This window comes from Branchiostoma lanceolatum, chromosome 6, assembly GCF_035083965.1.
Source record: "Branchiostoma lanceolatum isolate klBraLanc5 chromosome 6, klBraLanc5.hap2, whole genome shotgun sequence".
Taxonomy (NCBI): Eukaryota; Metazoa; Chordata; class Leptocardii; order Amphioxiformes; family Branchiostomatidae; genus Branchiostoma; species Branchiostoma lanceolatum.
In genome coordinates, this window is record NC_089727.1 from 10,220,800 (window position 1) to 10,242,467 (window position 21,668).

At 43.1% G+C, this 21,668-nt stretch overlaps 1 protein-coding gene across 5 annotated transcripts in view; it reads left to right on the forward strand.

The window, feature by feature from the left end:
* The window catches only part of LOC136437317 (pericentriolar material 1 protein-like), a 25,089-nt gene extending 4,286 nt beyond the window's left edge, over nt 1-20,803 (forward strand). For 2 of the 5 annotated variants that reach the window (XM_066431851.1, XM_066431852.1), the window contains exons 5-38: nt 148-189; nt 580-636; nt 1,545-1,646; nt 2,507-2,632; nt 3,559-3,846; nt 4,504-4,711; nt 5,088-5,234; nt 5,527-5,680; nt 6,216-6,353; nt 6,627-6,854; nt 7,321-7,530; nt 8,860-8,998; nt 9,530-9,665; nt 9,969-10,099; nt 10,378-10,436; nt 10,673-10,785; nt 10,980-11,111; nt 11,252-11,325; nt 11,714-11,863; nt 12,262-12,899; nt 13,020-13,072; nt 13,382-13,541; nt 13,845-14,025; nt 14,401-14,513; nt 14,940-15,300; nt 15,411-15,575; nt 15,810-15,883; nt 16,432-16,558; nt 16,967-17,137; nt 17,364-17,407; nt 17,519-17,584; nt 17,882-18,318; nt 18,531-18,658; nt 19,021-20,803. In XM_066431851.1, coding sequence (XP_066287948.1) covers nt 148-189; nt 580-636; nt 1,545-1,646; nt 2,507-2,632; nt 3,559-3,846; nt 4,504-4,711; nt 5,088-5,234; nt 5,527-5,680; nt 6,216-6,353; nt 6,627-6,854; nt 7,321-7,530; nt 8,860-8,998; nt 9,530-9,665; nt 9,969-10,099; nt 10,378-10,436; nt 10,673-10,785; nt 10,980-11,111; nt 11,252-11,325; nt 11,714-11,863; nt 12,262-12,899; nt 13,020-13,072; nt 13,382-13,541; nt 13,845-14,025; nt 14,401-14,513; nt 14,940-15,300; nt 15,411-15,575; nt 15,810-15,883; nt 16,432-16,558; nt 16,967-17,137; nt 17,364-17,407; nt 17,519-17,584; nt 17,882-18,318; nt 18,531-18,658; nt 19,021-19,161 — 5,493 coding nt within the window. In that variant the 3' untranslated portion in view covers nt 19,162-20,803. The remainder of the gene's footprint in view (nt 1-147; nt 190-579; nt 637-1,544; nt 1,647-2,506; nt 2,633-3,558; nt 3,847-4,503; nt 4,712-5,087; nt 5,235-5,526; nt 5,681-6,215; nt 6,354-6,626; nt 6,855-7,320; nt 7,531-8,859; nt 8,999-9,529; nt 9,666-9,968; nt 10,100-10,377; nt 10,437-10,672; nt 10,786-10,979; nt 11,112-11,251; nt 11,326-11,713; nt 11,864-12,261; nt 12,900-13,019; nt 13,073-13,381; nt 13,542-13,844; nt 14,026-14,400; nt 14,514-14,939; nt 15,301-15,410; nt 15,576-15,809; nt 15,884-16,431; nt 16,559-16,966; nt 17,138-17,363; nt 17,408-17,518; nt 17,585-17,881; nt 18,319-18,530; nt 18,659-19,020) is intronic. The other 3 variants (XM_066431853.1, XM_066431854.1, XM_066431855.1) reach the window with 3 other exon arrangements.
* The last annotated feature ends 865 nt before the right edge of the window (nt 20,804-21,668 follow it).

The following is a 21,668-nucleotide window of genomic DNA, read 5'->3' on the forward strand; positions in this document are numbered from 1 at the left end:
CATGACCCTGCACTGCAGATGTTGATTTGATTTCCTCGTACCCCTTACTACTTAGCTTGGTTTCCCCCGGGACATCATAACGGCTTCAAAGGCCAATATTGCAGCTTCAAATTGAATCACTTTTCCTTATCGGATTTCCCCCTGCAGCCTGATACCAGTCACATCATTGGGCGGCTGATGCAGATAAGGGTGAGTCTGAACTGCTTTCATGTCTGGCTTCCAGATGTCAGCATAGTTCTGCCATTTCAAACAGTACAGTTTTTGCTTTATTTATGAAGTTTATAGCCATGTTGAAATGATGCATCAGCATACAAAATACATGTAAAACTTATGCCTTTAGTTATATACTGTTGTCATAGATCACTGATGGAGTTTTCGTGTATTATACAAAAGTTTCTATGTAGTATATTGTGTGGAAAAATCTTTTTACGAATAAAGCCTGTTTCCCTGTGTAAAGCTATCTTAATTGCTGTCATAATCCACAGACTGCATTGAAATCTTAAACATTTTAGATTTCTATCTCAGTCGAAAGTTGAAGTGACTGGTTTTAATTGATTGTTGTTTGTTTATGATGTGAAGGATTACCTGAAGCAAGCAAAAGGCATGCTGAGTCAAATAGAGAACTCCACAGGGACGGTAGGTGGTTTTGTTTGTTTTTGTTTTATCAGTATCTCCTTGGTTTCTGTATATAATAAGTCAACTATTACATCATTCAGCTAGAACTCAAGTTGTCTGTGGTTCACTGTTTTTTGTGATTCTTAGTAGTAGTGCTACTGTTAGAATATTCAAAGTTATGAATGTCAGGACATGTGCTGTAATGGAAGCTGTCATCTGACTGTGTTAGTACAATGTAGTAATCATAACACAGTGCTAAACTTTCTTCCAACACTGTCTAAGGTATTCACGGATCGAATTTTCGACGACCACTGTCGCCTTCTTCAGGATCAAAAATAATGTTTACCTTCGGCAGTGAATGGTCATTATTGATCCTGAAGAAGGCGACAGTGGTCGTCGAAAATTTGATCCGTGAATACCTTAGACAGTGTTGGAAGAAAGTTTAGCACTGTGTTATGATTACTACATTGTACTAACACAGTCAGATGACAGCTTCCATCTGACAGCTTCCGTCCATATGCCAGCTTCCGTCTAAGGTATTCACGGATCAAATTTTCGACGACCACTGTCGCCTTCTTCAGGATCAATAATGACCATTCACTGCCGAAGGTAAACATTATTTTTGATCCTGAAGAAGGCGACAGTGGTCGTCGAAAATTTGATCCGTGAATACCTTAGTGATGGAAGAAAGAAATGTTGTGTTTTGAAGTGAAAATCTATATAAAAAGGCAAACACGAATAAAAATATGCAGCTTGCCCACTGTTGAAAAGGTACAGAAGAGTTATCTGTGACAATCTGTGTTTATTGATATCCAATATTGGCCTGTATGCAGATTGGATGCAAAGTAACCTTTAAAATCTTAATACAAATGTGTGTAATTGTTACTTTGTAATTATTTTAAGTGTCTTTTCCGTTTGTTGCTGTTCAGAGCTGGAATCGTGAGCAAAGAGACAAACTACAAGAGCTGGTGGGACACTTGGAAGAGCAGGAGAAGGGCTATCTGGGTCTTCTGCAGAGAATACTGGTACCGGTATTTACCTTCTCACTTATTTATTACTTACATGGTGCAATATAAAGGTTTCCACAAGGACAGGCAGACTAGTTGGAACATTTTACTATTGGAGGACAAGGACTATTAAAAAGACTTATGATAAAGAAGAGTCTGATTTATGTACTATTAGAGAAAAAGTCCAAATTAAACAATGCATTTGTATCTGTCAATAACCCTAATGTTTTAGGACAGTCTAAACCAGCCATAAACTTGTATGTTTAGATAACTTATAAATATACTGTAAAACCCAAAGTATTGTGCCGTCCAATGATAGATTTATGTATCTGGCTATGATTTTCTGTATTGTTCATGATGGAGCTGGTTACATTATGTTCTTATAAGTGCATGCATCTGCTTTCGCATGGTCAGAGTTATCTGAAGACACATGCATAATTTATCTGTAAGTAAGCTATCAAAATGTCCTTTTTGCAAGCACTGCCTTTCTTTGTTGTCAGCTGTATTGGAAAGAACTGTCATTGCCAAAGCATTAGATCATTAAAGATTTGATCTCTGCCCCACTGTTATATATAGACCCCCGAATTGGCTTTCCTTGGCTCATGTTACATCTAATGTCACGTCCACTTTAAGCCTGTAGTTGTGGGTGCACATCTTGCAAATTTCGTTTGGCATCATTCATGACAAATCACCCGCAAAAATATAAACTGTGACCTCAGCGTATTGATAAAACGATGAATAGTTTATGGCTGTCTTCTTCCATAGACAGTTGATGTGATTTTCAATGAAAATTTCTTGTCTCTGCTGTTCAGTACTGCTATTGCTGATGCACTACATACATGTAGTATGACTATTGCTGATGCACTGCATACGTTATGTCTCAGGCTGGCGACAGAGAGGGAGACGCCGCGGGTCAAGCAGATGATGACACGTCCGTCAACGGTTCTGTTGCCTACAGCATGTCACTTGACCTTGGAGACGCCCGGTCAGACATCTCCGAAGTCACAAGTGTAAGTTGTGTTCATTCTGACGCTTGTCAGGCGGCTTTTCCTCATTATTAGCAAAAAGGAAAAGAGGGAATAAGGAGACCATGATACTGCTACATGTACATGGCAGATTTGGGCATCAAAGATATAGGTAGCAAGGATTATAGGCTTTTTGATTGATCAAATGGCTGCAAAGTTCCTATCATGAGGATGCACCTTTCAAGTCACCTTTCTTCACAGTTTCTACTATTTCACCGGATTTAAAGAAGAGGATTGAAAAACACAGGGCAAATGCTAAAGAGACTGAATATTATGGGATAGAATCCACCTATTCATCACACATACCAACAGATGGACCAAAGTTACAACATGATTTGAGCTATGTTATACGTTTGTGATTGATTCTTGATTCTGTCCATCGGTTATCGTATAAGTCTATTGTGGACATGGTCACCTTTGATTGGGAGTCGTGTAGGACGCCTCTCTTACCGCTGGCTGTTCATGTTTGTGTAGGCTTCCTCTCAGATGGCATTGGAGACTTTGTGTACTATCTCGTGTGAAGAGATTTTGTAGTCCAAGTGTAGCGCATTCATGGTTGCTATAGCAAGTTGGCCTGTAGGAAAAGTGCAATTGTGAAGATGTATTACCTCTGAACTATCTGAGCACCGTTGAATGTTGTTGTCTTTAAATTTCTAGCCCCCTCCTCACTTTGCTCATATCCTCACATGGGCCATTCTTTCATCAACTTCCTTCTTCAACTTGATCACCCCCCCATGGAATACGGATCACCTCTTCTTATGATTGAACCCACCACCCCCCGAAATCATGTTCGTGCACTCGTCTGGGAGGCTGTCTGTCTGGTTGCCATGTTAGCTATGTTCGGCCATCCTGGCGTAGTGAGCGTCAGCGTTTGGAGACACGGTGATGAGCCGCTTTGTCGTTCCCTGCAGGAGGCCACCTACACTGCCCGCAACCGCCCGCAGATCGAGGACCACCTGGGCTTCCATTCCTCATCAGAGATGGACACACACTCCAACGGTAATTTTGGTAGCTGGGATAACGATGGCAGGCCCATGAGCCCCGGCCCCGGTGCCAGACGTGACCACGCGGCCAGGCTGCTGGCGTGGGGAATGCCATCGGAGGAACCAGAGAGGGCGGTCAGCCCCGAGCCTGGTGCCCGCCGCCCGCCGCGCCTCGCGTGGGCCACCCCCGATCCCGAGGAACTAAACAATCAGCAGGTACTTGATGAGTTCCAACAACCTGCGTCGTAATGTTAGCATTGTGTGGTGGTTTGGACTGGCGAAGGGTCTCCTCTCCGTGAGTGCATGGGTTGTGTTTCACTTGATGCACCGCTGTTGTCTCTCTGGAGCACATGGTTGGTTCGACTTTCTCTTGTGTGTTACTCTTCACAACTAGGGGATTGTCCTGAGCACAGAGTGAAAAGTCCTGGAGTGATTCTCTGAACATGTCCTCTTTATTGCACTGGTGATGGCTGCTCTTGATCATAATTTTCGTCTTGACCCTCCCTGCAAACTACAAGTATTAACTTACACATCATACTTTTATATGCTTGTAAAATTGAAGTTTTTACTGGATACATGTGTGGTAGGTATGTTACATGACATAGCATATGGAAATGAAGAATTAGTAAACTATTTTCTGAAAGAATGTTGCAATATTGAAATCAGACTAATTGTCTAAAATAAAACTTAAAAGGAATATTTAGCTCTATTTTGCTCTCTGTTTAGTCAAATTCAACAGTATTTTAATGACAAGAATGCAATATTTGAACCAAAACATTACTTGAAAAGTTGATATCAACTGTATGGCTATTTGTAAATTGTAAAGTGATAGTTTGAGTCGCATCCTTAAGATCCTGTTGTTCCCCTGTCCAGGATGCAGCCAGAGCAGCAGACAGGGCCGAGAAGGCCTCAGGTCCAGATGATGAAGTTGACCTGGAGGGTCTGAGACAGCAGAAGGAGCTGCTGAGCAAGATGCTGGCGCAGCAGGACCAGCTGAGACAGCTGCAGGACAGGCAGAGGATGCTGGTCCAGCTGCAGGAGGAGGTGCAGGACACCCTGCACAGGAGCCAGGCTGCTGAAGGTCAGATACAGGTCCTATCTGCATGCTATTTGCATGAAGTTAATTTGCATAAATGGGAAGACTGCATACTCCCAAAGCCAAAGAGATGAAAATATTGCGGGATGAAACTTGTCATCATGGGATACTGTAGAACCTGCTATTGGATAGTTGTAAACAAGGTTTTGAATTAGATATACAGAGATTGTGCGTGACTTTCCCGTGAAGTTACCTGATATATCGAGCCAATATCAACTGCTCTTCAAAGAAGAACTCAAATGATCTGTTCTTCAGCCAAGCACACTGATGATCAACATTACATCACTATAAAGGGGTACAAATGTTGATGAAGAAATGATTAAGCACATGTAGTGAGTTTCTCTCTGTCGTGTACTTACAGATGATGAAGGTGCACAGGGAGGAGTCATCCCAGAAGCAGTGGCAGATCGGCTGAAGGAAAAGCTGCAGGTGCTCCAAGGCAAGCAGGAGCACATGGCAGACCTCATGCACCAGCTGCACTCTCTGCAGCACCTGCGACAGATGCACGGTAAGCGGAGAAAAGAGTCTATTGTTTGTGTCGCTATAGTTATTGGAGGTAACTGATAATGTTGAAAACTTTGATTCAACTGGCATCCAACACTAAAAAGAACAAATCTGAGCATTGTATGAAAGTTTGGTTTCAACAGCCTTCTGATTTGTATTAAGTTTTCTTACCAACACATGAAAATACAACATGGATAAACTTTCGCTTTTATTGTCAACATCCATTGCATTATGATGTCTGGTTTCTGTAGTAATCATTGTAGGGTAATGGGAATTTTTTTCCATTGAAATGATAGATTTAGACCCCACACCAAGCTCGGTGACATCTAACAACCGTCAGAATGAGTCCATTGAGGAGGCCATGAAGCGCAGAGAATCCAGCCAGCAGGAACCAGCAGCCAGGGCACCAGCCCCCACTGCTCCTCGCCAGGATACAGAAAACAAGCTGAGGTAGGCCATGTCTGCTCTTCAGTAAGGCTTCACAAACTTAGATATATGGACGACACCCAACGAATAGCCAAATTCTGATGGCAGAGTAAAAAACTATTTTGCAGCAGGATTTTTTGCAATATTTGTATAGATCTTGTGGCTGTTTCCTGCCCGGTAAGACATATTACTCAAATTTAGTACTTTTTGTTCTTGTCAGATTAACCAGGGCTGTCTCCAGGACCTGTCCCAGGACGGAAATTTGCTTGTTGGGACTGACAAAAAATCTAAATTTTATGACATTAAACTGATGAAAATGTATTTTTTGTAGGTTTGAATTGATAGATTTAACAACAAAAATCAACAACATTGGCTCCAAAACAATGACTTGGGTGGAAAACATTTAAAGCTGGAGCTGAAGCAGTTGGATTTTGTTTAAGCTTCTTGTCTTCATCAAAACTTCTTTCAACCTCATGGTATGCACTTCATAAAAGATATGTACTTTTGTTTGTACTGTTGTAGAATTATTGGTAAACTGTGTTTGTTTCTTTCTCCAAAGGAAACTTCAGGATGTGCGTGAACGCCTGAATCAGCTGCGGGAGCTGGTGCGGTCCTACCAGGCCACCGGTCTCGATGACGAGACCATAACCATATCTACCACCACCAGCCAGCAAAGAGATTCAGACTACATGGAGAAGTGAGTTACTCTTATTACTGTAAACATTCTTCTTCGGGATGATAGATTGTAACATACACCCAGTTCTATGAAATTTAGTTACATGCACTGGAAAATTCTGGAAATTTGGCTTGAGACTTTCTATGTCAATGAAGTGAATTACTTTTTTGAGCTTTTTTTCACTGTTTGTATTAGCTACATGGTTAGGTGAGGAAGAAGATTCAAGACTAACCTCTGTCAGCACATGGGAAAAGAAATTATAGCTACATTTTCTCATTACTGTGTTTTCTGTAGTGGGGTTGAACAAGATGATGATGATGACGACGATGATGATGATGACGACGATGATGATGAGGAAGAGGATGATGATGATAGTGATGATGAAGAAGAAGATGACAGAGAAGAGGAGGAGGAAGGTGACATGGGGGATGACGGTGCCAGGGGCCAGGAGGACAACGTCAGTCTTTCTAGCTCCACGCTGGCCACCATGGCAGAAGACCCTGTCATCAAGGAGAAAGTCAGGTCAGTGTGCTAGCATGTTACCTCATAGAGAAATGCTTTGAGATAATGTAGAAAAGGGTCATATTATTAGTGTGCACAATGGTGTTTTCTTAAACTTTAGGCTTGAAATAGATAGTGTACAAAACACTGAGATTCAAGATACTACTTTGGTACGACCACCTTCAAAGAAGTGGCCTAGGAATACCTTGAAAGGTAAAAATCTTTGGGGACGACCACGTAAGAAAAATTAATGGACAGACAACATAAGGGAAGACCTCCACGTCCTCAACTTACACAGTGTTAAGTTAAACCCAGAAGACAGGCATCATAAAGCCTCCTGATCTATGTGCAAGTATATCTAACCCTCGTGGGACAGGGAACAGCAGACGATAGACCGGATAGGGAATCAGTGGGTGAGTGAGTGAGTGAATTTAACTACCAGAGATGGCTAGCTTACTCACAATATTTCTCTCCATCCAAACTTCAGGAAGTTGCAGGAAGCGAAAGAGAAGCTGCGTCGCCTGCAGGACCTGGTGTCTGTGATGCAGACGAGCTCCATGCCGGGCATCACACTTCCCAAGGAGCTGGCAGATCTGCTGGGGGAGACAGAGGAGGAAGACACAGACGAGCCGCCACCTCGACAGGACAGGGCTCCGTCTCTCCCTGACTCAACCGCCAGTAGTCAGCCTGGGCAGAGGTAACAGTTTCTGTCTTTGCATGAACTAGCATTCATATCGAAAAGGACACAGCATCAGGGATACAATTACAGTCAAACCTGCCTATAGCGGTCACTCAAGAGACTGGCCAAAATCGACCGCTATGGACAGGTGGCCGCTCTATAGAAATGGTTGATTGATTACGAGCAATATGTGGCACATGTTTTCTGTACCCACTGAGAAACATTTATTCACATACATGTACAGTCAAACTTGGTCTACCAACCACTTCCACAAGACGACCATCGGCTCAAGATGACTGCTTTCGGTAGGTCCGGATTTTTCCACAAGCAAATTTAGTCCAAGCCGATCCATCGATCCGCCCCCAATCCGGAGCACATGCGACCAAAATGTTGCCAAAGACAACCGTGTCATTTTCAATTGCGCGGCGACATCATTTATCAGCAAATAATTTCACGGTAAAATCAGCCTGTTTGGGTCGGATTCCTTGCCGGGAGAAAAAACAACAGCTGCAAGATGAGAGGTCATAGGGTCATTGGGATAGTCTACTGTAATGTGGGTGCAGCTGCAATGTGTGAGTTATGATTTTACTCTACATTAAATAGTACAAAATGTAAACTTATTTCGTCAAAGAAGTTCTTTGAATAAAGAGAACAGAATATACAAAGAATGGATGACTTTATAACCTTTTTTTAGAGGATAAAAGGCGTTTGTCTTTTTTTAACAAACTGCTCCCCCATGGTATTACTAGTGAAGTAACCCAAGTAAACAAAGCGTCCCGCTAGGACCGCGCACAAAGAGGCTCTGTTTGTCTGCAAATTTCTGGCGTCTTAGCGGTTTTGGAAATTCAAAACCAACACCAGGAGCAAAATAAAACCATGTACAACATTTTCATGGGTAACACTGCAGCTATAATGACATTTTTTTTCTGCGGGGATTTGAAAGAAGGCTCCCGAATCTTGCGGCGACCATGCGCCGTGACCGTTATCGGCAGTGTTTCGAGACCCGCGGGACGGAAAATCGAGTGGCCGCGACCGCGTTGGACAGGTGACCGCTATAGCCTAATTCTTAATGCTTATGTCAATGGGAAAAATCCAAGGGACCGACAAAAAGTGACCACTATGGGCAGGTGGCCGCTATGCAAAGGTGACCGCTAATACAGGTTTGACTGTATATTGTTGAAGTAACTTTGATGCTGGTAATGTGTATTTTTTTAAATGTGTGTCAGAAACAGCCTCTTTTGTTGTACTAGATCTTCACTGTGAAATTTGTACTGTGAAATTAAATCCCTGCAAACTTGGATGCATTTACAGTATCTTACTGTTGACTGTGTGTTGAAACTGTTCCAGCATGGATGACCAGGTGCGGAGGATGCAGGAGGAGGAGCTGGCCAGCCTGCTGCAGGAGAAGGAGAGGCTGATGGCCATCCAACAGGAGCTGCTCAGGCTGCAGGACGCCAAACTTACCATGGCAACAGCCCACCAACAGGTACTGTAATGTCTAACTGTATTTTATGAATCAGGAATGCTGTATGGATCAGGAAATCCACTTCAGTGATGAACCGTGATGAGGGGGGATATAGACTCAGTCACGTTTGGGTCACAAGTTGAGGTTAATTATTGCATTGTTTATTGCTTAATAGTAGTGTATGTGTTACACTCCTGTACGTTTGGGACCGCATTGTGCGTGCCGTTCCCTGTAACAGTGTATAACATTATATGTAAATACTTTCCGTTTGGGAACGTATCTATAAGCAGCGACACCTGTGACACTCTAAATATTTCCACAGGACTAGTTTTGGAAATGTAAAGTGATCATGGAAAATGTTTAAGACACATTCGCTACAGGAAAAACAACAACTTCTAGGTGCTCATCATGTGAAAGACCGTTTGAAACAGTGACAATCGCACACCGATATAGGAATTCTTATTAGCCTTAATGAGTACATTGAGAACATTTGCAGAAGTGGTGATTTTTTGTTGGCATTACTGAGAGTCTGTTTGGTGTTGGTATTAACAGGAGGCCAGGACTGACTCAGCCCCCAGCAGTGCTCGGGCCTACAGGGATAGAAGCACTGGAGATGCACCACAGCCCCAACCTCGGCCACAGTACCAAGGTGCAACTGCAAGTGCAAGTCAGCGACAGCTTCCTCCAAGTAAGTCTTCAAGTTGTATCCTAAAGTCTGTTGCAAAGTTAGAGAGATAATGAGGAGACATACGCACAAGAACCACAAATAAAAGTCCTTTTTTGCATGTAAAAAAAGATACTGCTTTTCTGTAACAATATGTGAAGGGTGTGCACATGGAATGACACAGGTTGCCCCTTTTTTTTAGCAAATTCACTTGTATGCTTTTTCATAGTTCTATTCCAACATCCGGCTCTTTTCTCGTTGTGGTAAAACTGTGCACAAGATTGTAAATACATGCAAAAATTCAAGCGTGTTCATTTTGCTTGCCAGGACAAAGGCCCACCGACCGCGACACTTGGGAGGAGCTACGGCAACAGATGATGCTCCGGGAGGAAATCCGCAGGAAGCGTACAGAACTGGAGGATCTTGTACGTACCGAAAGACAAGCACGACTAGTCAGGGTAACTGCACATACTGTAGACGTGTCCACTGTCTTGTGCTGCCACACTTGCATCATCTCTTTGTGAATGTGCAGTGGTTTACAAGTATTATACCTGTGTAATATAAGGACATAAGAGGAAAAGGCAGAAAGACAGCCTCAGAGTGTTAACTGTCTCTTTATTCCTGGAGTGAAACAAGACATTGCACTATAGATTAAGTGTTGATCTATGTCTGTTTTGCATGTCATTTGGTTATCTTTAAGTTCTAGGTTAAAGTTTTTATCTTGAAATTTTTCCAGACATCAGCAGCAGAGAAGGGAGACTTCTCAGTCATCAGTGAGACATCAGGGTTCCCAGGGTAAGATAATCTGGTTTTCTCAGTTGATTTAAACAGAACTTGTATGTCTGTTGCTGGGATATTAACTTTTTAAATGGGAGACAATGACCAGCATGAAGTCCATTTGATTTGTCAAATCTTCACCAACTCAAGCTTTTATATAGTAACTTGTTCTGTTGTGTTAGTTTTTAGTTTGTTTCAAGACTGCTAAGGTCCAACAGATTCCACTATAATATACTCTCACATTCCACCGTTAGGTACAGCGTGATGAGTGGCGGAGATGTAACCATGGCGACCTGGGGTGGGTCCACACAGCGCAGCAGTGACTCCGTACAGGATCAGGGCATGGACTTCAACTCTATGGACGAAGGTCAGTCAATATAGAACCTTAATGTTTGATCATCTTTTAAGTGATGTGGTTTCTTTTGTAATATACATGTACCTTTGACCAGCAAGTGATTTTTGGTGTAGCCCCCAAAGTTAAATTTAGGCCTTTGCCCTAACTATGGCAATAATTTGAACTAAGAGTTAGACTAAGTGTTATGTGTTACTTCCCTCCCCCAGGCTATCCCAGTGATGGTATAGTCCAGGCAGAAGAGGAAGAGGAGGAAGATGGCAGCCAAGCCACCTACACCATAGAGAGGGGTCCTGGTGGGAACTACTTACGCCTGTCTCCAAGAGCTGACCAAGATTTAGGTAAAACTGCCAGTCAACTTTATACAGTCAGTAGACAAGGTGTTTCTTTAAATGTGAAGAAAATGTGTAGATGCATTTTGTATGTCTGTTGTCTTGATATTGTGTGATGTTGTATTTATTTTGTGTTCGTCTTTTTTAAGGGAGAGGCTATGATGCACCATCTGGGAGCCGGGGATACAGCTCAACTAGAGACTCTTGGAGGAATAGGCAAGAGGTACACCAAGACTCAAGTTTTTAAAAATCTTGTACTGGGAAAGAGTCCTTGAAAATGTATTGGGTCCAGACCATTTCCAAAGTCTTATCCCCTTTTTTTTTATAAGGCCAATGTCTACTCAAACACACAAACTGGACAGGTTTTGTTTTCGTTGCATCCTTCGTTGTCAGTCAGACAAATTTTGAGTGTAAGGGTAGTCAGGCTTGACACACCTACAAACATATTTTGTCCGATTGACAACCAAAGGAATGCAAGAAGGCAAATATAATCTATTCATAGCTTTTTGAGCTGTTTATACCTGTAAACACCCCATAAAGTCAGTGAATATTTGTGAGAAGATAACGTTCTAACCAGAGGTAACGACCCTGATTGTTGTGTGTGTGTGTAGAACTACCGTTCAGCGGAGGAGCTGATGCAGGAGGATGTGTCTGGGTGGGTCGTGAAGGAGTGTCGCCGGCTGCAGGACCTGTGTGGACACCTGCAGCAGCAGATGGGCTCCACCACCAACCTGTGTCAGGCACTGCTGGCAGACCAACAGGTCAGAGCTGTCCCTGAGAAGTACTTTCTCAAATTTAAAGGCCCAGGATTTCAACTTCTCACTTGATAAGTTTTGCATGCTATTTATAAAATCATGCTTCCCTTACAATGTATTGGAACTTTTAACTTAAGCTTTGTTTTAGGATTGTTCTTTCTTTGAGTCAAAACTGCCGAAGAAGACCACTCAGGGAACCCAGATATTTTGGTCTATGTTGACAGGTGGTCACTGTATCGATTGTTAACGCTTGAGTCAATGGAAAAAAATTATCTAAGGAACCACCAAAAAGTGGACAAATTGGCCTTATGTAGAGGTGGTCACTTGAATAGGCTTGACTCTTTTTATAAGATGCTATTGTATAATATTTTGATGTTGTTTCCTTTCCCTCTACTTTCCTATAGTTGCTGAACAGGCTTGTGTCTAGCAGCCTGAATGGTTCCAGCGGGTACGGCAGTGGGAGCGCGTCCCCCCAGACGCCGCGGACAGACCTGCTGGCGTACTTCAGCGGCCAGCTGCAGCAGAAGCAGCAGCTGCTGGGCCAGCTGCTGCAGTGCTACAACCAGCTGTCGCAGCAGCAGCACGACCTGGTGGTGATGCAGCAGACCTGGGAGGGCGCCCACTCTCTCCAGGACCCCAACCACCCCGCCGTCACCTCCCCCACACCCACCTCCGCACCGTTCCGTCCAGAGAGCAACCCCTTCTCACACCCTCAGCTCAGCCCGTTTGCGTCCCACCCGGGTCAGCCCCGTGGGTCCTTTACCTTCAGTCCCAGCTTCCCTGCCGGCTTCCCCAACCCTGACAACACCCAGTCCTACAGGCTGCCCATGCCTGGGAGTGGGTACAGGGGGCTGCACCCCACCAGTGAGGGGATGCAGCAGACGGACATCACCATTCCACCCGAGAGGCTGAGGAGACAGTCAGATGTCCCTGTCAGGCCCGCTGCTGCCCCGACCTCGGGTGCAAAGGGCAGAACAACACAGGCACAGGCAGCATCAGTACCCAAATTAGACTTCACACAGCTAAAGAAATCCAAAGAGAGGTAAGCTTCATGTTCCTTTACTTATGAAGCCACTTGATATGCTAGTTGTTAGAAAATTGAAGCAAAACATGGTAAATTTAAGTCTTACTTTTTCCTTACAAATTTGTCTTCACTTTTCAGTTCAAGAATGCAAAGCGCCCCTGACCACAAAGGAAGGAGGTCCAAAAAGAGAGGTATGTAAAATTACCATCTTTCCTTAAATGTGTTTGTTGTATAAACAAAGATTGTCTTCTTGGACACTTCATTAGTCTATGAGGTGATTCTTTATCCTTTTTATTAGTTTATTGTAGTAATACGTCCCTTAGCCTGGCTGAAAGGCTGACTGCCGCAAGAAACAGACGAGCCTGGAGACAGATCTCCATCTTCACTGCTACCTTGTCCCCCCAACAACCTGGAGGTCAAGGGACTAGGTACTGTAGGTAGGTAGAAATACTGTTGTTTGAACAGATTTACTTATCATGCTTTGTTTTGTTCCACAATAGGCCACAGAGGTACGATGCATGAAGCAGAAGGAGACCAGTTGTCCCAGAGCTTCCCCCACGTGACAGCCGGCATCAGTGGCACGGGGTTCCAAGACTCCACCAGTATCTCCAGCAAAATGTCCAGTGTCACAGGCAGCGAGAGACCTGATGCAGATGTGCTGTAAGTGACTACTCTTGTTAACCTTCTCCCTGCTGCCTAACTCTGTAACCAATAGGGAATTGGGTACCATACAGCTACTTAAGAGTGCTAAAGATTAAATATATAATTTATAATACAGTGCTAAACTTTCTTCCAACACTAAGGTATTCACGGATCAAATTAAATATCTTTGTTCACTTTTAAAGTGACATTTTTCTTAGCCATGAAAAGTTGTGAGTGAAACATTCAACCGTTAAAAGAAATAAGGCTTGAAATGACTGGCTATGTCTAATACAGAATCTTACTGTTGTGCTGTTTCTACAGCTCATCCCATGCTGCCAGTGAGGTGTCGTTATTCGAGGCCCTGCGTGACACCATCTACTCCGAAGTGGCCACGCTGATCTCACAGAACGAGTCCCGTCCACACTTCCTGATCGAGCTGTTCCGCGAGCTACAGATGCTGACATCTGACTACCTGCGCCAGAGGGCCCTCTATGCCTTACAGGTGTGTCTTAAGGTTTTAACATTTGTGCTTGAATTAGCATAATATGAACATTATGATTCAGAGGTGACCAACAAATAGCTGGGTTAAACTATTCAGAAAGTTTGCATGAGCTTGCTACCTTTGATGCCTTCCACTTTAATATGGTGTTTTTAATGTCAGTTGCAAATGTAAGTGGCTTACCTTCATGATATTGCCTCAAATACAAGAAGCAACCAACATTCTAATCTTTTAAATTGACACCTTTCTGATTTATGCTCTTAAATGTTTTCATAAAGCAGCTGAACAAGTCTGTCTTCTCACCTGGAAAACTTCTCCAAGAGTTTTTGCTGACAATTGAACGAGTTAAGCTGAGAATTATATTTGTGTTTCCTTCAGGACCTGGTGACAAGGTACCTGACAGAAGACAGCATCAAACAGCACAGACCCCCCATCAGCATGCCTGTCAACCTCAGGGCCTGGCTGGGGGGAAACTCAGAACAGACGCCCAGGTATTCATTTACTCTTCCAGCTTGTTCTTAGGTAGCATAAGAGCCAAAAGGCATGTTTTAGTATAGGCTTTGAAGATACATCTCCATCTGTTTTGTCAAAATATCTTTGTGTTTGATTGCTCATTATGTAAATTGTAATAGCTAAGACGATCATAATTGGGTGTGTCTTGAATGGGTCATGCAGAGACTGTCACTGTCAGGGTCAACAATACATTGCCATTGGTGGCTAAAAAATTTGCAATATCTCGATTGGTTATTGTAAGGTGCTCATAAAAAAATCTTATTTGTTGGTGTCGCAAAAACATTTTATCAGAGTCACCCAAAGTGACAGAGTGATGTTTAAGTATGCTGACTATGTACTTCTCTCCCCAGTGACAGTAAAAGAAGTGTTGTTTAAGTACGCTGATTGTGTCCTTCTCTCCCCAGTGACAGTATGGTAACATCCGATAATGAAGGTGGGGAGGAGGGCCGCACCATGCCTGGTCAGTATGACTACATGGAGGATGCAGGGTCTGCCAGCTCCATGTCCACCCCTCAGTCTGAGGGTGGCTTCGACCCCTTCGCTAACGACGACCTTGGCAACACCGTCATCCACCTGGACCGCGCCATGCACCGGATGCGTGAGTACGAGCGGTTGAAGGCCGAGGCGGAGGGAGGGGACGACGCCTCCCCGCACAGCTCGGAGCCAGGCCAGGCCAACACCACCTCAGCCACCAGCACCAACAGTGCTACCAGCAACTCCTCGGCTCAGGATGTTGGCTCTGAGAGCTCTATATCGGATGGGCCGGTCAGTCATAGTCCTTTACTGGTCCACTTTCTCTACAATCAGTGTTTTCCCCAGTATCCCCGTGTGGGCACTGACAACAGGTGTATAACTACTGTGTCTTGTTTCCCCAGTATCCCCGAGTGGACACGCAGCAGTTGGACCAGGAGATCAAAGCCATCATGACGGAGGTGATCCCCCACCTGAAGGAGCACATGGAGGAGGTGTGCTCCCCCCAGCTGCTGGCCTACATCCGCAGACTGGTCATGTCTCTCACACGACACAGGGACGACAGCAAGGTAGGCTGTTTGAGTTGTCAGTCCTCTTACACAGAAAATCGGGTGTTTGGTGTTTGCTTTTTAATGTAGCTGCCCAGCTTGTCATAAAAGCGTAAAATTTTAGCTGTCAGATTTTTGGCTAATGTATCAAAGAGATACACATATATGTTGTTCCCAAAGTTGTCATTATCAATAATCATAGATCTTGTATTTTATCATAATGATGATGACAACCTTTCTGTGTCCCTGTTTCAGGAGTTTAGCAGGTTCTTCCACAAACAGCTGGGCACTATCCTGCAAGACTCCCTGCAGAAGTTTGTGGGAAGGAAGTAAGTGATCCTCTTCCCTGTACAATCACAATCAAAAAGATATCCTACTTCAACTATTTCAATGCCTTGTGTGCAAGTCATCTTCTGTCGTCTACCACAATTTGTAGCTCCACACAAACTTCTATCTTTGAGTAAGCCATAATGGAAGAGGGGCGAAATTCACATCTTTTCCTCTAAAGGTAATGTAGCTGAGTCTCTTGTACATTACAAGATTCCCCTAGGAGGTTGTTCTGACAGTATGACCTGGCGAGAAATAATGACCTGCTCTCCAGGGGATAAAGGCCGCTTCCTGGCGGTCATCACTGTCCAGACCCCTTGAGAGAGTGTATAGACAACACGTGAAAGAGAGGAATAAAGATATGGGAGATCAGTCTGAGCGAGAGTCTGTCTGAGAAGAGAGCTCTGATCCTGTGCGTGTGTGTATGTACGGCAATTTTGTGTCCAGTGTGTTCCTTAGTCATGCAATTCCTCGTGCAGCATTACAAAAGAACAGGGCATACCAAAGCCTCTTCCTACAATAACATGATTCCTGTGTGTTTGCTGTGCAGGATGCGAGACTGCGGGGAAGACTTGTTGGTGGACATCTCAGAGATCCTGTTCAATGAGCTGGCCTTCTTCAGGCTCATGCAGGACCTGGACAGCTCCCCCTCCAAGAACTGGCTGCAGCCTACACAGGTTAGCTAGCATAAAATATAAATGTCTTTACACTACCTCTGCTGCAACTGAACATGCATGATGACTTTTGTTCTCTGTATATGTTCCATATTTCCACAATCATATTACTTGTGTATTACTTTCTTTGTTAGCATGATTACGATAGAGACTTATAACTCAGGAACAAAGGCAACATTCTGTCCTTTTTTTATCAAAGAGACATTGGCAAATGGCTTTTGTAGAGTGACTTACAAGTATGGTTTCACTATAGGGTTGAACCATATTTTAATCAAGGGTTGCAAATACATTCATGTTTTGATGTTTAAAATCAATTGTAGAAGGGTAGACTTTCATGTCATGCTAAGAATGCTCTGTAATGTGATAAGTATTGAGATGTGTTTATGTTTTTTTGTTTGTTTGTTTGTTTAGTCTGGTGAGGAGGACCAGACGACGGGTAGTGAGGCAGCGGCAGGTGGGGAGGGCGAGGCCAAGTCTGACAGCAGCAGCTCCACGGAGACAGGAGACGAGGATGGGGACACCACACCCAAGGGGACAGCCAGTCACACCACGGGCACTCAGGCAGGATGGCACAGGGACAAGGTACCAGGCTTCTTCTTTTTTCTAATACTAGTACTCAATGGTAACAAGACTGAAGGTCACATCAAGGTGTGACGCAAAGGCCACTCCGAGGTTATGGGTTACATTATTATATACAAATAACTGTAACTGCAACTCTTTTCCCTAGGTCTGAAACATTGTGAGGCTAGCTCAATTGCTCAGTAAGAGTGAGGACTAACTAGAATCTTGTCTTTTTATCCTTATCCAGGCCAGCAGTGGAGTAAGCACCCAAGGAACAGGACAGGGCAGCAGGTGAGAAAAAAAACTTTAGAATAATTTTTGCATATGTTCACTTTCCATTATGCTGCTTGTATCACAAGATAAGTGATGTTATGTTTGTATAATTTTGATTTGTTTTTTCAGGATGTACCCTGATGTGCCTCCTGTGAAGTTCAACCTGTCAGTGAGTGAATTACAACCTCTCACCAGGTCAGTAAGGGTGGCATGTCTCTGAGATATGTTTTCTCTCTTGGATAGTGAATGAAGGAAAATACAATGTGAATAAACAACAATGTGGACATCCAATATGAAAAGAGGTACACTTCATCTATGGACAGCATCTTCAATTTATTGGAAATGCCTTATTGCCAAAATGTGTTTTGTTGCTTCCAGTCCAAAGTATGTTGCCAAGGACCTAAGTGGCTTACACTGTTGTCCATAAGTATCCTTGCAGTAGCTTCCCTGTTGATGAAGATCTCATGAACATTTACTTTTACTTTTCCCCAGTTATGGCAGTGGGGAGGAAGATGAGGAACAGGAGACAGAGCAGTTTGAACAGGTGACAGACATTCCAACAGGTGTGCAGGCAGAGAGAGACGTCTCAGACGCCAACACCACACCGTCTGCAACCCAGCCAGAACAGACCAGTTCACTACAGAAAACCGGATCTCCAACCAAACCAGAACAGACCGGTTCACCACAGAAAACCGGATCTCCAACCAAACCAGAGCAGACCGGCTCACCACAGAAATCAGGCTCGCCAACCAAACTGGATCAGACCGGTTCTCCTGTGAGACCACAACAGGGGAAGGAGTCTGTAACAACTGCTGCAGAGTCTGGTAAAGAAACCTCATCCACACCTAAGTCTGCTGAAGTCAATGAAGATGGTACAGCAGAGATGGCAGGGGAAGGACAAAATGGCCAGGTTGCAGTGCCTGAGCAAGGTTTGTACACATGCTAGATCTTTCAAAGAGACCAACAAAGTTCATTAAATGTTTTGATAGTAAACAGATATGACAAGGTTATCATACTCAGCTGTCATTTTAGATCTTGTTAATTTGAAAAAGACTGAGGGATAAGTATACATATGTTGCTAGTAAGTGATACATTGTGTATTATACACTGATTGTCCCTGGTTATCATGTTTCACTGTTAGGTGAAGACAAAGAGGAGCCCATTGCAGAAAATGGAGTGCCTGACAGAAGCGACGAGGCACCTGCAGAAGTGGGCCAGGGCGACCAAGTAGGAGAGGTGTCCCCGAGAAGCCTGACAGCTCTTTCTAAGGTAAAGGGTCACCGACAGCAGCAAAAGGAGTCACTCTATAGTCAACATACCTGTTACATAGCCAATTTCAGAGCAATAGGATACGTTGTGTTCCAATCAGCAGCATCACAGGTGTAGCAGGCCAAAACACACCCCTGGCTAAAATGTACCTATTTTTTTTTAGCCAAGGGTACACTGTCTGACCTGCCACACCTGTAATATTGCAGTTGGCATCTAACAGTCCTTGGGTGGTGTCTCTTCAAGGTATTTAGCCGTAGATCTGTTTCATGTGTTTGGTTTGCTGAAAGTATTACTTAGTAAGGTGCATTTTTGTCATTTGTTGAAAGATTATTAATGTTGAAAAATGGTCCTGTATTTCACAGGAGGTGTTGGATCAGCAACAAGCGGAGGAAGACAAAGAGAACATGCTGGTGGTGGAGATAATAGCTGACGGCGCCATGAACCCACAGCTGGCAGGCGACCCCAACAAGCTACCAGAGGTCCCGGTGGAGTCCTCGGCATAGACGTTTGTTTGTCTGTAGAAATCCGTCCAGGTAGTAGATGTAGTCTGTGAATTCTGAGGGTAGGGTGTATGAAAATTGGGAAAAAAGGGGGGAACTTTAACTGGTCTTCCAAATGAGCCAATCATAAGGAATTATGTACCCTGCATATGTCCAGCAAATATCCCCAGTGAAAAATACTGGCAAGGTCCTACACACCCTGTCCTCTGGGTTTACCAGACACATGTATAAAATGAATCGAGTACAAAGTCTCCACTCACGTATGTACAGGTGTACTGTAGAGTTGTGTATCTATCTGCACATAGAAAAAGGAGTATGTAATATTTCTCATTGAAAATTTAGATTTATCAAGGAATTTACACATCAATGTAATCATAGACTTTATTGTAATGATTTAGAATGAATATAAACCAATGAAATTGTAGTTGATCTAAAGGCCTCTACTCTGTATGAAGAGTTGTAAGTTTCAGACTCCGATGAAATGTACTAAAACAAGTTGTACATATTATTATTCTACTACTTTCTACTGCATTTGCTGCTTCTTTTGCGGCAACTCCTTTGTGTTGTTAGACTGACAACAATTTCATTCCATATCAATGATAAATCTGTATGTTGTGGTTGACTACACTGAAGTTGACTAAACTTCCTCCAAGTTGACATATACCATAACTAATACAAACTTACTGGGTGTACTTGCCCACCGTAGGGAGAAAGCTCAGAATTCATTTATCAATACAGTGTATGCACTATTAGCTGCTTTGCCGTTGCGAGACTCGGTGATATAAAAACCCAAGTGGAATCCTGCTGGCTTTGCCCTGTACATTGCTTTCATGGCTTAGCATGACATTTTCAGTTGTCATTCCAATAAGTTGTTGAAGGTTGAAGTTGTGATTGTAATTGTAAACAACCCACTTTGTATCAAAAGTCTTGTCCTAGATGGTCTTCTCTCACTTGAAGTTAGTACTTACTGATGAATTACACGAGTTTAAAGGAAAAGCTGGAGAAGAGAAAGATGCACACAATTATACCAACGATTAGAAGCTTAAAAGTGGGATGGTGTTTGATTATCCCAAGCTGCACGGGTATTAGTCATCATCATTAAGATGAAAATTACGTTTTCAAAATACCCTTCTTTATTTGTTTGCTCTTATTTCCTACTTAGGCATCTTCTCATCCATACATCTGAGATTCTGGTTCTTATACAGTTATTGAGGACAGTCTTGTAGTTTTCTCCAACATTTGCTTTGTATGTTCAGATTGCATTAGATCTATGTAGCCTACAAGGTGTTGCAAACAACATTATGATGTGACAATTGACATTCTTTGTACAAGTTGTGAACGGATGTTAGTATGTCATCAAATGAACATGTAAGATTCCCATGTATTTTTGTACGAACTAGTCGTAATTTTGAGTGATGTGATTTCTTTTTTATGTAATTTTGTTTTTCCCATTATTGACATACATGTAGGAATGTACAGTTTAGAAGAGTATGGTTGATACAAACCAAGACTGTGTGTTACACCACTTTTGTGTGAAGTTTTTGCGAATGATGAATCCAGTGGGTATGTTTGTGTTACAGAATGGAGCAGCTAGTTTGGTTTGTGACTTACAGTGGGGTTTGCAAATAAATAACTTTTCACCTCATATCGTGAAGCCTGTTTTGTGTGCTGCACTTGTTCACTTAAAGTTACATTTACTGGGTTTGTATTTTTCATCGTTAAAGCACAATGATTTTAGCACAATGTTTGTTCTGTGAGAAAGTAACAAGTGTTTTTAAACAACCTTTTTGATAAGAGACTTCATTCTCACAGTGTCATTGGACGATGAATTGTGACTGTCCTGCAGAGAAATACCAAACAGGTGGATCTAAACAACATATGTTCAAGATCACATGGAATTGTAACAGAGAAAGGTATCTTTTTACATCTTAGGAATCATCTGTCGCATGTTTAAGGACGAGTGTACATCCCTATCCTAGCTGCCCAGTCTATTCCCTCAGTTTAGAAGAGGTCGAAAGAGGCTCGGCGGCACAAAAGGCATGGATTCCAGGCTATTTGAGGAGAGCACATCCACCTGGAGTTAAACGGCCTATAATACCTCTGGATGCACTGGTATTGGTGAATCCAAACACCTAGTGTCTTGGTCATGTCTTAATTGAATAAATGAAGACCTTTATTGTACATAGGCCAAAAGCAAATGTTTTGGGTAGCGTTCGTGCGACCATATGTGCGTGTGTGTGTGTCTGCGTTTGTGTGTGTGTGTGTCTGTTTGCGTGTTCTGGTGCTATGTAACTGTTCAAATATACGAATTTGCTAAGAACTCAAGTTGCAGTACTTCAGTCAGCTGCAGAGTGTCTCTTTTGAACCGCGGCAACAACGTATAGCGCTTTACCCATATTGTTGTGGTACCATTTCTACCCGCTAGGTGGCACTTCATCACCGTGCAAGTCAAACAATTTCCCCGCAGTATTTTTTCTTGATACCTGATAAAGCTGACAGTGGTGGAACTT